The 13,138-nt window shown below is 31.8% G+C and overlaps 1 protein-coding gene across 1 annotated transcript in view; it reads right to left on the bottom strand.

The window, feature by feature from the left end:
* Positions 1-13,138, bottom strand: part of LOC115880730 (disintegrin and metalloproteinase domain-containing protein 12) — a 195,392-nt gene that overhangs the window by 35,177 nt on the left and 147,077 nt on the right. The window contains exon 3 of the mRNA XM_030898009.1: positions 428-583. Coding sequence (XP_030753869.1) covers positions 428-583 — 156 coding nt within the window. The remainder of the gene's footprint in view (positions 1-427; positions 584-13,138) is intronic.

The following is a 13,138-nucleotide window of genomic DNA, read 5'->3' as shown; positions in this document are numbered from 1 at the left end:
ACAAGATGGTGTTATCACATTGTAAGTTTCGGTATCTAAAACTGCTGGGATTTACGGAAGAAACCATATTTATACAGATTTTATTAATCTGAAGAAGAAATAACAAAACGGAATAACAAAAATTACGCCACTGCGACAGCGGATATTAGGCAATGATACGCCATTGATAAAGAGTTATATGGAGGGTTCCGTCTCCAAGTTATTGGCCTTTTTGATAGGATTGAAGAAAATAACCTAGGGACCAGAAAAGGACCACAACAGATCTGAAAACGTCGCAGTGGAACAGGCCGATATTGGCATGATATTATCAGTTCCAAAATTAAGTTATTTTGGCTTTTAAGTACAACTTTTCATTAAAACTAATCTCTCCAAGAAGTTATAATTTCATTTTGCATAGAACTCTGGTAAAATTAAACTAAAAACTTACTTCTTTCGCGGGTTTGTGAACGACATTTTTTCCATTCGTCTGATACCTGTGGAAAAATCCCTTTGGAATAAGCTGTTTATTGAGGGTCAAGTCTAATATTAAGTTTTCTCCATCAATTTCCAACGTGATTTCCAGATAATCCACATGTTCACCGTTCTGAAAAGAAAAACAGGTTTTTTAGTAATTTGTCTAATAAAATTATAATATTATGTTAAAACACTAAAATTTAAATAACATGTAGCTGTCAGAATGCGAAGAACCTTTAATAGAAGTAAAAATATATCTTTACCAAAAAAATAATAAATTAAAAATGTTATAATATTGCATATTAGAAAATATATTATTTACTGAACAAAAACATTTAGTTTACAACGTACTCAAGAACAAGTTTTATTTTTATCTTATTTATTTCTGACAATTGTTTTAGAAGAATCTGTACCAAAAAGAGTACAGACTAGACATCTAGTCTAAAGCATGAAACATGGAATGAAAAATTGGTCAAGTGCGAGTCGGACACGCGCACGAAGGGTTCCGTATTCATTATCTATACAACATTAAACACTATATTATTATAAACTTTTTTTTCCGATTTAGCTAAAATTTTGAATGCGCGTATAAGTAATTAAAAAAAAATGAAGAAACACATTACTAAAAATTGTATTAATCAATAATAAATTATGTATGTAAAAATATGTAAAAATAAAAAAAAAAACGATTAAAAAAAGTCGCCTTGACTAGGATTCGAACCTGCCTTACTACGGTCCAACGTCATAGCAGCGTAAAGTCCTAACGATTTAACCACGCGGCCACCGAATTCTTACTTAAAAGATAATGTTTAGTGAAAGTACTTTTTTATTTACAAACATTTATTTAATTCTGTTTTTAGTATTTGTCGAGGTATTTGTTCTTATAGCGGCAACATATGTAGATACATTATCTGTAAAAAATACAACTGTCTAGCTATAACAGTTCATAAGATAGACCTTTGTGACAGACGGACGGACGGACGGACAGCGAAGTCGTAGTAATAGCACAGTTTAAAGAATATAAATATATTTATATTCTTTAAACTGTGTTAAAATATATAAATATATTTATATTCTTTAAACTGTGGTAATAGGGTTCCCGTTTTTACCGTTTGGGTACGGAACCCTAAAAATGGACTGGCTGTTTTTGAAACAATTCCAATTTTTTTGTCAAACATGACATTTGCAGAAGGAAAAAATTAAATATTTTTCAACATCAATGCATATTTTCTAATATAAAGAAGTATACATTTTCTGATTGTTCTTCTTGAGAGATGAGAATGAAATATCAAATCAGAAACGTCGTAGTTATATAATTCAGTAAAAATAAAGACAATGAAAGTTCGACATAACTGCTTTATTTAAAATACTAAATACTAATATTACACAACTAACAAAGAAACATTGGTGTGGATTTTTAAGACTAATCATCTCTCCTTTGTGCCATTATTAATAATCAATAGTATTACGAAAATGTTACAAGTGCATTGTCGATCCTACAACGAACCAGAGCGCCAGTGAATTCGAGAATAATAAAATAAAAACGGGTATTTAATAACATTTAAAGATGCGGCCATATCCGAGCATAACTGTATCATCAGTACTAATCAGTAGTACCTAGAATCCAGAGTATAATCAGTCAAGATAGGAGAGTCAGTGATACGATATACAAGGTTTCCCATTCCGGTGACGTAGAACTACTACGTATTAAATAATATATAATATAATATATTAAATATACAAAATACAAAGTGTTTCGTTTGACTGTTAGAGGGCATCAATCAAAAATAAGCCCGAACGATAACTAATTTAGAATTTATAATTTTTTTATGAATATTATTATCAAATATAATTTGTGATACTAACATAAAATTTCATATTTTCGTCAACTACATAACTTCTAACAACTCGTGCTACGTACGGTCTGGCGATATCTTGCATTAACAACATATTTTTACCGATATAAGGTGCGAAATGTATTACATGTCGTAGGATGTCTTCTATATACCGCTCAGCTCTTAAACTTATATTTTTTATGACCACTAAATCCGTACGCGCCGTCAAAGAAATTTCTCCCCAAACCATAACAGATCCTCCTCCAAATAATGTTTGTGAGAAGTTAATAACGTTTAATTGGGTCATCGAAAAACATGAATACGTCTATCATTATTGTACAGCCAGAAGAACTCATCTATAAATAGCACACATTCTCAATCAGTAGTCAAAACATAAACTTTCTCGTCGGTGATCTATGGTTAAAGCTGGACCTCGAGTAGCAATTCTTGGTCTTTCAAATCAGATTATCTTAATCGTAATCGAACTGTTTCAGCAGTAATTTGCAGGCCATGGACCCCACGCAGTTGAATCTGAATGGGACAAAACGCCAGAATTCTTAAAAATCTATCTTGATTTGGTATTGTAATGCCATTTCAACCTTGTCCTGACCTACGATAATTATTTCCCGTTTCTAAGAATCTTTGTACTACCCGTGAAATGGTTGTATAATTAATATTGAATCGACGACCAATTCTTTGGAAGCTCCAGCCCTTTTTCGACAATACCATGGCTTGGGTGCATTATTCGCGAGTTATTTCGGCTTGGACGTTCCATAATAATTAGAATTAATGAAGATGTAGAAAAGAAACACAAAGCAAACGCAAGATGTGCTTTAGAAATACTGAGAATTAACTTTGCATTTTTAATATTTTACCACTTGTTTGTGAATTGTCTTAAAAAAAGTTTGAAATAAATCATGCAAAAACTATGCACAATATAAACTGATGGTAGGAATTATTCCTCTATGGGAAAAGATAAAAAAATATATGAAATAACACGAAATTATCTTAGAATTTCAAAAAGATTAATTTTTTGCAAAAGTGTACTTATACTTATTAACCCGGGATCGGTCGCACTTTTAAAAAAAAATAGTTTTTAGCTATAAAACTGATATGTTGGTTGCAAATTCTTTTCTCTCTAGGAATGCCTGAAGGAGACTCTGTATTAGCGTATGAGAGCTCCGCGTTGAGCTCGGATATTATGGTTTGGGATAGGCGCTCTATGTTAGTTTTTTTTCTAATACGCGACCGATGATGTAGACCGATTTGTTAGATCAAATCTAAGCGACGCGACCAATCAAGTTTGACATTTTGTGTATTTTGTTATAATTTATTGGCATTAATTTATGTTTTTGGTTAGGTAAAAGAAAATTTAAGTCAATCTAAGTTGTTTATTTATTGTAATTTTTTGTGAATTATAAATGTCCAAATAATTCAAAAATGTAATACCGCTTAGATAACTGCGAGAACATTTATTGCGGATCCTCCCCCCCCCCCTGAACTTACACTACCGTATTTACACAAGCATTTTTCCATTGCAAACTTATCTATCCCACTGGGTCAGGAAAATAACAATACCAGTACCGAATATCTGTAACTTATTAATATGTTTTCTTAAATAAATTTGAATATTAGTTTTTTGTATTAATTTACTTAAAAAACTCTAAAATTTTTGAAATAAAAAGTTTAAAACCTGATTTTTTACTTACTTTTTAATGTTAGATAAAATCTAACATCGCGTTACGGAAAGGGTATAGCGAGCAATCCAGGATTAACTAAGTTATAAAACGGTAGACCATAATAATATATAAGTTTTATGGTATTTATTACTCTGAGGTGCAAATGAATAACATGGCATTTCGAAAAGGTTACAACGAAATTGTAATTCGTAAAACAGCCAGCCAGCCAGTCGGGCGAACGCCCAGCAAAATCCATGAGTCACTTCACTAAATAACATCCTTTACTATATAACGAATATTTTTTATTCATTGACTTCTAGTCCTTCGTCATATCCTATCGAAAAGAGTGAGTGACTTAAAAGGACAACTATTTTAATTTACATATACATGCTACTACGTTTAAAAAAATGTCTAGAAGTAAACATTATTTTTTAGAATAACTAAAATTATAATTACACTTATTAAAAAGCCTTAGTAAATACAATATACTAATATCTGAATATACTGCAACAATTAATAATTAACAATCGTAGAAAACCTAAATCCATTTTGTTTTATTGCTGGATATCTATATAAAGGTGCGTCCAGACCTGACGAGACGAGAGCGAGACTAGCGCGAGACATTCCAAATTTGCTAAGCGTGAACGGGTTTCGCGAGAGCCTTGCGAGACAACCCACGGAGCCTCGTTGCTATCCGTCCACTGTCGGTTTTGCGACGGCCGATCAAAGAAATCACGCGGCACAGTCTGGACGTGTTTTTGGTAAGCTCGCTCGATTGCGAGATACTAGCTCTGATTTATGAACTTCGACTATTTAAAATTAAATAATCTCAATTTTTTTAAATGGATTTTACTGTACCGATATCTAACATTATATTTTCTTTAAACAAATTGAATTATTACAAAATCTATTAATTTTATATGTATCATATGCAAAAAAAGTTACCGAATTGTACGTAGAATCCAATAATAAAATAAAAAATTGGGTATTCCCATTATATATGTTATATCCGCAACACTGTATTGAAGTACCCTGTATACTATATTAGTTTAAAATGTGCTTCTTAACCTCCCCAATAACTTTTCTATTTAACATTTTGTTCTAAAAAACGTTAAAAACGTATTTTGTAAAAAACGTCGTGTTTCGAAACAAATGAAAGGTTAGGGGAAAACAACCAAAAGGGAAAAAACCGACGATGAATACGAACCAAATACCATGTTAAAGATACAAAAATTTATTACTGTATGCGTTATTATTTGGCCATCGTTTGTTATGTTCAATTACAATTTAATTTGTGTTTAGGTTCCTTTCACTATGATCCCACTCGCTTGTCTCGTGGCAGACTTCAGTCAAAAAATGAATAGAAGAAGTCTCGCTCTCGTCTCGTCAGATCTGGACGCACCTTTATACCACCATTAGTTCTATGCAGTGATGCCAACTCGGGGGAAAATACCCGATTCGTGGGAAATTGAAAGTGAAAGTGTTTTTTGCACTAGTGCAAAAAATGAATTACTTTTTGCACTAGTTTAAAAACACCACAAAATTATGAGAAATAATAAGAAAAGGTATTTTAGTTAGAAATTGCTCTGAATAAACAAATTTCTCATATGGATATTTTTTACATCAACATAATAAGTATGTAAACTATAATGTAGTCGGTAAATAAAGCCTATCATGGATCTTAAATCTACATATACATGTAGATATCATTCAGAAATCATTACACGCTTGGCCTAATGTTAATTACAATAATTTATGAATAGCTTAGGTTAAATTACTCAAGCTTTAAAGTCATATCGCATACGATTACGTATCACAAAAGCTAGATAGAAGTGCATTAACTGCATACGAAAAGCATAAACAAATTGAAGGAAGATACAAATTAATTTAGACAAAATTGAAATATCTTTCACTTGATATAGAAAAGGCGTAATGAATATAGCTGCAAACATATCGAATTTTTTTCCTTTAAATAGTTTTTTCTTTTTTAGTTAGAATGATGAGTGGTGGACGAACTTCTTGAAATGTTAAGTGTTTTTAGATCACTAAAGTTTGTCTCGGCCTAGATTATAAACCAGTGTTTTTGTCAATGGCAAACTTCAATGGCAAATTTACACAAATTTTATAGAAATCAATCTTCCACGATAATTTAATTTATCTCAAAATTATAAATTATAATTTATTTTTGATAATTTTGAATCAAAAAATATATCTGGCATACTGTATGATGAAAAATAAAGTGTCTGCATCATGCAAAACATATGTGGTACAGCTAAAAGAAAAGATGCGCATTTTAATTACTTGAAATCAAAACTTAAAACTCCAGTGTCTCTATATTAGCTAGATTTAAAGCTACATTTCATGATCTATGCAATTTCACGTCCTAGTTACAAACTATATTGGCTATATCACCGTGCTACATAAGACGACTCGTGTGGACCCGGCATAACCTAACTAATATGTCCCGCCCCCATATGACCTGGAATTGCTTTAAAGAATAGACACCGTAATGTAACAGCGCTTTCAGATGGAGCGGAGCGTCCGCGACTTCGAGCAAGTACCACGCGTTTATATGAACAATTTCACATGGGTCGCGTATGCTCCGTCCGGATGAGTTCGTCGATGGCTATCTTGAAAAAAAATCCGCGCGGACGCGCGTACGGTCCGCTCCATCTGAAAACGCTGTAATGATTCATCGAACGTTCGAGAACAATCGAGTTCCAATGGAATGGAGGCGTACCTACGAGAACATTATAAACCTTCTCTATGCCCCTAATGATCTAATGGACTATTCGAGAACTGTTTAGCTGTGGGTATATAACCCAAGGCCTGAGCCAAAGGAGAGACAGAAACAACCAGATCGTTCGACGCATACGCGCTAAATTCAAAATAAATTCCTTTTAGATAAATAGTAAATAAGTTGTAAATAGTTTTTTAAATAGTTTTATCATTATTGTTTTGTTACTTAGTGTAAAATAAATTGAGTTTAAATAAATTAGACTTTCTATCCACACGGAACCGACGAAAAACGTAACAACAGTTTCTTCAAAACTTCTCAACAGTTCAACAGAAAACTTAAGTTTCTTTTTTGACTTAGATCATTTTCATGACTTAAGTCATTTGATTAGGAATGATAACTTGATTTTAGAAATGGCTTAAAACTTTTCAAGTAAGTCTTTAAAGAGATTTCTTCATTACTGTTGCATCATCTTCAGTATTATCTTCGGCATTAAAGTCTTCTTCATACCAATCAATTTGAGGGGTTGGAACCTTTGGTGTTCCAACAGCAATATAAAACACTAATTCACCACAATACACCGAACCACTTAACTTTTAATCTTAGCATCATCAGTAGATGATTAAAACTAAACTCAACAGTTATCTCTAGTTCAGTTTTAGTCATGTGCTGATGATGCTAACATGGTTAACGAAACGCGCGTCCAGTGTTACAAGTAGGGTGTTTTGGTGTATTGTGGTGAATTAGTGTTTTATATTGCTGTTCTTTATAGTTTTCAATAGTGTTGGAAATAACTTTTTAACAAGTTTTCATTGTGGGATACGTAGGATAGATTCGCCTTTGTCATTACTACTTTTGCTGCTTTCGATATTTTACGTCGACTGGAAATACCTCGATAGGCCTCTGCTGTAAAAATCCAATGCAATGGTGACAATGATCGGTGAATCGTTAAATATTGAACCTCGAGATGTGTGTTATAATGTTTTTTAATCCTTTAAAACGCAATTTCAATATTTCCAACATTCTGAATATTTCCTAGACAAATTAGAAAATTTCCAATAATTCAATTTACAACACTAATAGTACTCACTCATCCAAATAATACAATATCTAAAACTAATAATCTATTTTAAATAAAATATTTGTCATATTCTATGAACGAGAAAAATACATGGAGTTATGTGACACTCGAATAATGAGTGCAAAGATAAATTCTCTGATGAGAGTATAAAACGTGTATATTTTTCTATCGAGAAAAACTATTACGATTCACATTTACATATAAACAATAAACCACATCGAACAAAAACAACCGATATCAATAAACAAACAAAAAGCTTCCGGATTTCTGTTAGTTCAGACCAAGGTTTCCCCTACGTCACACATACAAACGAAACAAAAAGCTAAGACTCGAACAGGAAACCTCGTCACGATTGCAGCAGGATTCGATTTTACGATTTATTTTCATCTCGTTCTATTAATTAGAAAGAAACAGACATTCGGTTCATTGATATTTAATTTTTAAATGAAATTGCTTGCTGCTCGCAAATGATTTAAAAAAATATTTATTCGTTTTTTCTTTCACGCCAATGTAAAATTTACCGATGGTTTTGGGTTTATTAAAATAATGATCCAAAGTGTTCAGTCAAATTTAAACAATTTAAATAGTTTCTTCTTCCTGATTTGTGCTTCTGACAACAGTGGGGATATACTCCTGAAATCAATTCTGGGTGCAAATATTTAAATCAAGATTTATACACGGTGGTCCGAACTGTATTCCGGAAACTTCGGCAGCATATTCCGTAGATGAAAATAAGTAAAAAAGTTCCTATAAATGTATGTTCAAAAATGCTTAGTTTCAGAGATACAGGGTGTAGAAGTGTCATTTTTATTTCGATTTTTTCCAAATAATTTCTGAAGTAACGTTAATATTTGCATGAAAACCTGGTGTCTGGGAGTTTTTTGACATGAGAAATTTGATTTTCATGTCAGTATGACTCCTACAGGGCGCCACCTACATATTTTTAACTGGTTTGAAGAGTAATCATTTTTCGTCCGTACCTGTATAAAACTACTGAGTAAAAAAATAAACATTTGCGACGTTTTTTACGTAAAAAAAAGTCTCTTGGTAACTACTAAATCGCTACGAGTAATGGTTCTCGAGATATTTGAGATCGAAATTATCAATACCTGTCATCATTGACATAAATTAAACATGTTGACTAAATAGTTATTAGACTGAAATCATAAATTTGAAATGTTTTTGTGCCAAAAGGTCAACATAAACTGTTTTATCGTCATTTTTTGCAGAAAAATTTATGATTAATTTAAAAAAATAAAAATTTTCCAAATTTATTCTACACAGCGTGTTTATTTTTCGTCAGTAATGACATGTATTGACTATTTCCATTCCAAATATCTTAAGAACGGTGGTTCGTAGCGATTTTTACAAAGAGATATTTTTTACGTAAAAAGTCACAGAGATGTATATTTTTTCACTCGGTAGTTTTATACAGGTACGGCCAAAAAAAATTATTATACTTCAAAACAGTTAAAACACATGTAGGTGGCGCCCTCTACTAGTAGGAGTGATATTGACATCAAAATCAAATTTCTCATGTCAAGAAACTCCCAGAAACCAATTTTCATCCAAATATTGACGTTACTTCAGAAATTATTTAGAAAAAATCGAAATAAAAATGAAATTTCTACACCCTGTATCTCCGAAACTCAGCATTTTAGGACATACATTTATACGAACTGTTTTACTTATTTTTATCTGCAGAATATGCTGCCGAAGTTTCCGGAATACAGTTCGGACCATCCTGTATAATTGTTTAAATCGACCGATTTTTTATTTTCATCATGGGATTTAAATAAAAAAAATCAACTTGTTTAAAAACTATTACAGTTGGTGCTTGGAACCTTTGGTGTTACAACAGCAAAATAAAACACTAAATCACCACAATACACCAAAACACTTTTAGTTTTACACTGGAAGCGCGTGTCGCTAACCATGTTAGCATCATCAGCACATGATTAAAACTAGAAACTATAACGATCTTCCTAAAATTTAAAAAAGTTTTTCTTTTTTTAATGGAACACCCTGTGTACTTTTTTTTGTTAGATAGAGAATTAAAAAATGAACAATTTTTGTATTTAGAGTATTTCAAAATTTTTAACGGTTTGGCATATATTCGCGGTTTTATATTTCATATGGCATTTTCCACAGTAAATGTTTATCAATATGAATGCCACCCAAAGATGCCACCCAATGATTTTTCTCTTGTATTTTACCGTTGAAAGAGCCATAGGAAATAATACTGCGTGTATCTGTAAAACCATTAAAAATTTTGAAATACTTTTAATTATTATTTAATTTTTTAACTATCCATCTAATAAAAAAATAATATACAGGGTGTTCCATTTAAAAAAGCAAAGAAAAATTATTTTATATTTTAGAAAGTTTGGCGTACAATTTTGAACACCCTGTATGATGTAAGATTACGATATTTATAGCAAAGTAAGTGCAAAGACCATCTAAAGTAAATAGCTAATATAGTTTTGATTATTTCAGGACAATTCTTGTATTTGTAATAATTTTTTTAGGGAAATTTGAAAAATATGTATTTTTTATTTATTTGCTAATATCAATCAAACTATCGAAATAGATTTACTTATTTTTTAGATTTACTCATAGGATTATGTATAGTGAACAGAAAGGAAGCCAAAAATGTAATAATATACAGGGTGTTCCATTTAAGCACATTTTTTTTAACTACCCTGTAAAAGTTAAATATTTTCCTGAAATACACCCTAGTACATAGTTTAGGCATGCACTTAAGCGGCCCTCACACGATCAATAATATTGTCAATGTTTAATCAATATTTGAAAGACGGTCTGACACGGTCAATACACATGGTATCAATACATATGTATATCAATATTAAGTTTTGTGCAGATATTAAGTGTGAATTATACCATATGCCAAAAAATGAAAGATAAAAAAGCGTGTCATTTTGGCATATGTAAGTGAGAAAAAATCGAGGAAAAAAATTAAGAAAAGGCATTGGATAAAAAAATGGATATCAAAAATAAAAAGGTTCGGCCAACTAAATCTTCTAGAGTACGTTAAGAAACCTGATGATGATTGCGATCTAAAGCGGCCCTCACACGATCAATAATATTGTCAATGTTTTTTATTGTCAATATTTTATCAATATTTGAAAGGTGACATGACACGGTCAATACACATATCAATATTAATATTTTACGTTTTGTGTCGATATTAAGTGTTAATATCGTGCCAACAAATGAACCATAAGAAAAAAGCATGTATTGCCATCATTTTGGCACATGTAAGTGAGAAAATAGTTAAGAAAAGGCGTTGGATAAAAAAATGGATTTCGAAAAGAGAAAAGTTTGGTCACCTAAATCTTCTAGACTACGTTAAGAAACAGGAGCCTGATGATTATAAAAATTACTTCAGAATGAATGGCGAAATATATGATCTATTGCTTCATTTGGTCAGTCCTTATATTACCAAAGAAAACACGAATATGCGGGAAGCTATACCAGCAACTGAAAGATTAGCCGTCACACTTAGATTTTTGGCAACAGGAAGATCCTTTGAGGACTTAAAATTTTCAACAATAATTTCACCAACAACCATTAGTGAAATAGTTATGGAGACTTGTGAAGCCATAATTCGAGTTTTAAAGGATTACATCAAGGTTAGTAAGTTTAAAATACAATAATTTGTAACTTTTTTATTAGGTATGTGCGTAGTAAGTAACATGTTCTGGCAGTACTAGATATTCTTCATGTTCTTGCTGTGTGAGTGGTGACTGCAGTGGTGTTGAAACATAATTTGTAGCATAAAATTTCCCACGGTCAATGGATGATGTCCAACTATCGGCTGATAGTGGTCGTGAACCAGTTGCTTCAGCCGCCACGTTAATTTTTACTGAGTTACGATTTAGATTTCCTAGCGCTGCTTCAAAAAAAATATCATTGATTGCTTTTTCAGCAAATAACCTTTGTTGGGGTGCTAAAGCTTTTAGTTTGTTTGCCCAGACTTTAGCAATCTGACTTTCCTCTACATACTTTTCGTCCTCCGAAAGGTATTTGCATGCTAGTGCCAACAACTGTTTGTTGTCTGGTGTTTTTGCCTGGGTTTTTGTTCTTTTTGATGTATGTAGATCTTCAGATGTAACCTGAAAAACAATAATATATTTTTTTACAGCTTCCAAGAACTCAAGATGAATGGAGAAATGTCGCATTAGAATTTGGTAGAAAATGGAATTTACACTAACAGGACTTAAACATGGATTATTTAGAAACTCTACTAACAGAGCAAAGGAAATCAGAGATCTCTATCGAAATTATTTTAATCAAGAAGGACAAGTAGATTGGCAACATACTGTTATATAGATATTATATTATACTTTATTTTGAGGATTATTTCAACTATTTTTGTCGCAGTATTCGCATTTATAAAGCGTTAGGTATAAGAATAGATATAATCCTTTTAAAATAAAATAAAAACTATTAATAGGTACTTACCTCTATTGTTTCATTTATGGTTGATCTCGTTTTATCTGGCTTTTCTACATCTTTCAAAAATTGAAGTTCCAAAAACAACCAAGACGAAGGTTCATATATGTCTGCACTTGCACTCCCTGTGCGTTGAGAGTCTTTTATTTTTTTTAGTTCTTTTCGGAAATTTGTTCTTAACGAATTGATTTTTTTTTTCACATCTTCTATTCCCGCATTTTTTTTAATTTTTTTATAAATGTTTAATAATTTTTTATAACCTTCTTTTTTCTTGTCGCGGTTGGAGTAGTCGTTTGACGAAATATCCCATAGTTCTGGCATTTCACGATAACTATCTATAAAAATTTGTAATATTTCTCGTTCACTTTTTGTTTCAATCTCAGATTCATCTTCCGAAAACAACGACGGCGATGTTCTGTCTTCCGCCATGGTTACAAATAAGCCATAGATTAAATAAACTAGTCAAATCTTGTCAATCATGCGACCTAACGGTCAATATATTGTCAATAATACTAGCTCCGCCTTTAATATTGACGAGTATTTTCAGGGACCCGAAAATCCATCAATATATTGAAAGTACATCAATATCTACGCTCAAACACTCAATAATATTGTCAATAATCCAAAATATTGACAATATTATTGATCGTGTGAGGGCCGCTTAAAACTGGTGTAAACAACGACGGCGATGTTCCGTCTTCCGCCATGGTTACAAATAAACTAGTCAAATTTTGTCAATCATGCGACCTAACGATCATTATATTGTCAATACGACTAGCTCCGCCTTTAATATTGTCGAGTATTTTCAGGGTCCCGAAAATCCATCAATATATTGAAAGTACATCAATATATTCGCTCAAACGCTCAATAATATTGT

Source organism: Sitophilus oryzae, unplaced genomic scaffold, assembly GCF_002938485.1.
Source record: "Sitophilus oryzae breed Bouriz unplaced genomic scaffold, Soryzae_2.0 scaffold_1652_pilon_pilon, whole genome shotgun sequence".
NCBI lineage: Eukaryota > Metazoa > Arthropoda > Insecta > Coleoptera > Curculionidae > Sitophilus > Sitophilus oryzae.
The sequence above is the reverse complement of the archived record's forward strand: the minus strand, read 5'-3'. Positions and strand labels throughout refer to the sequence as shown.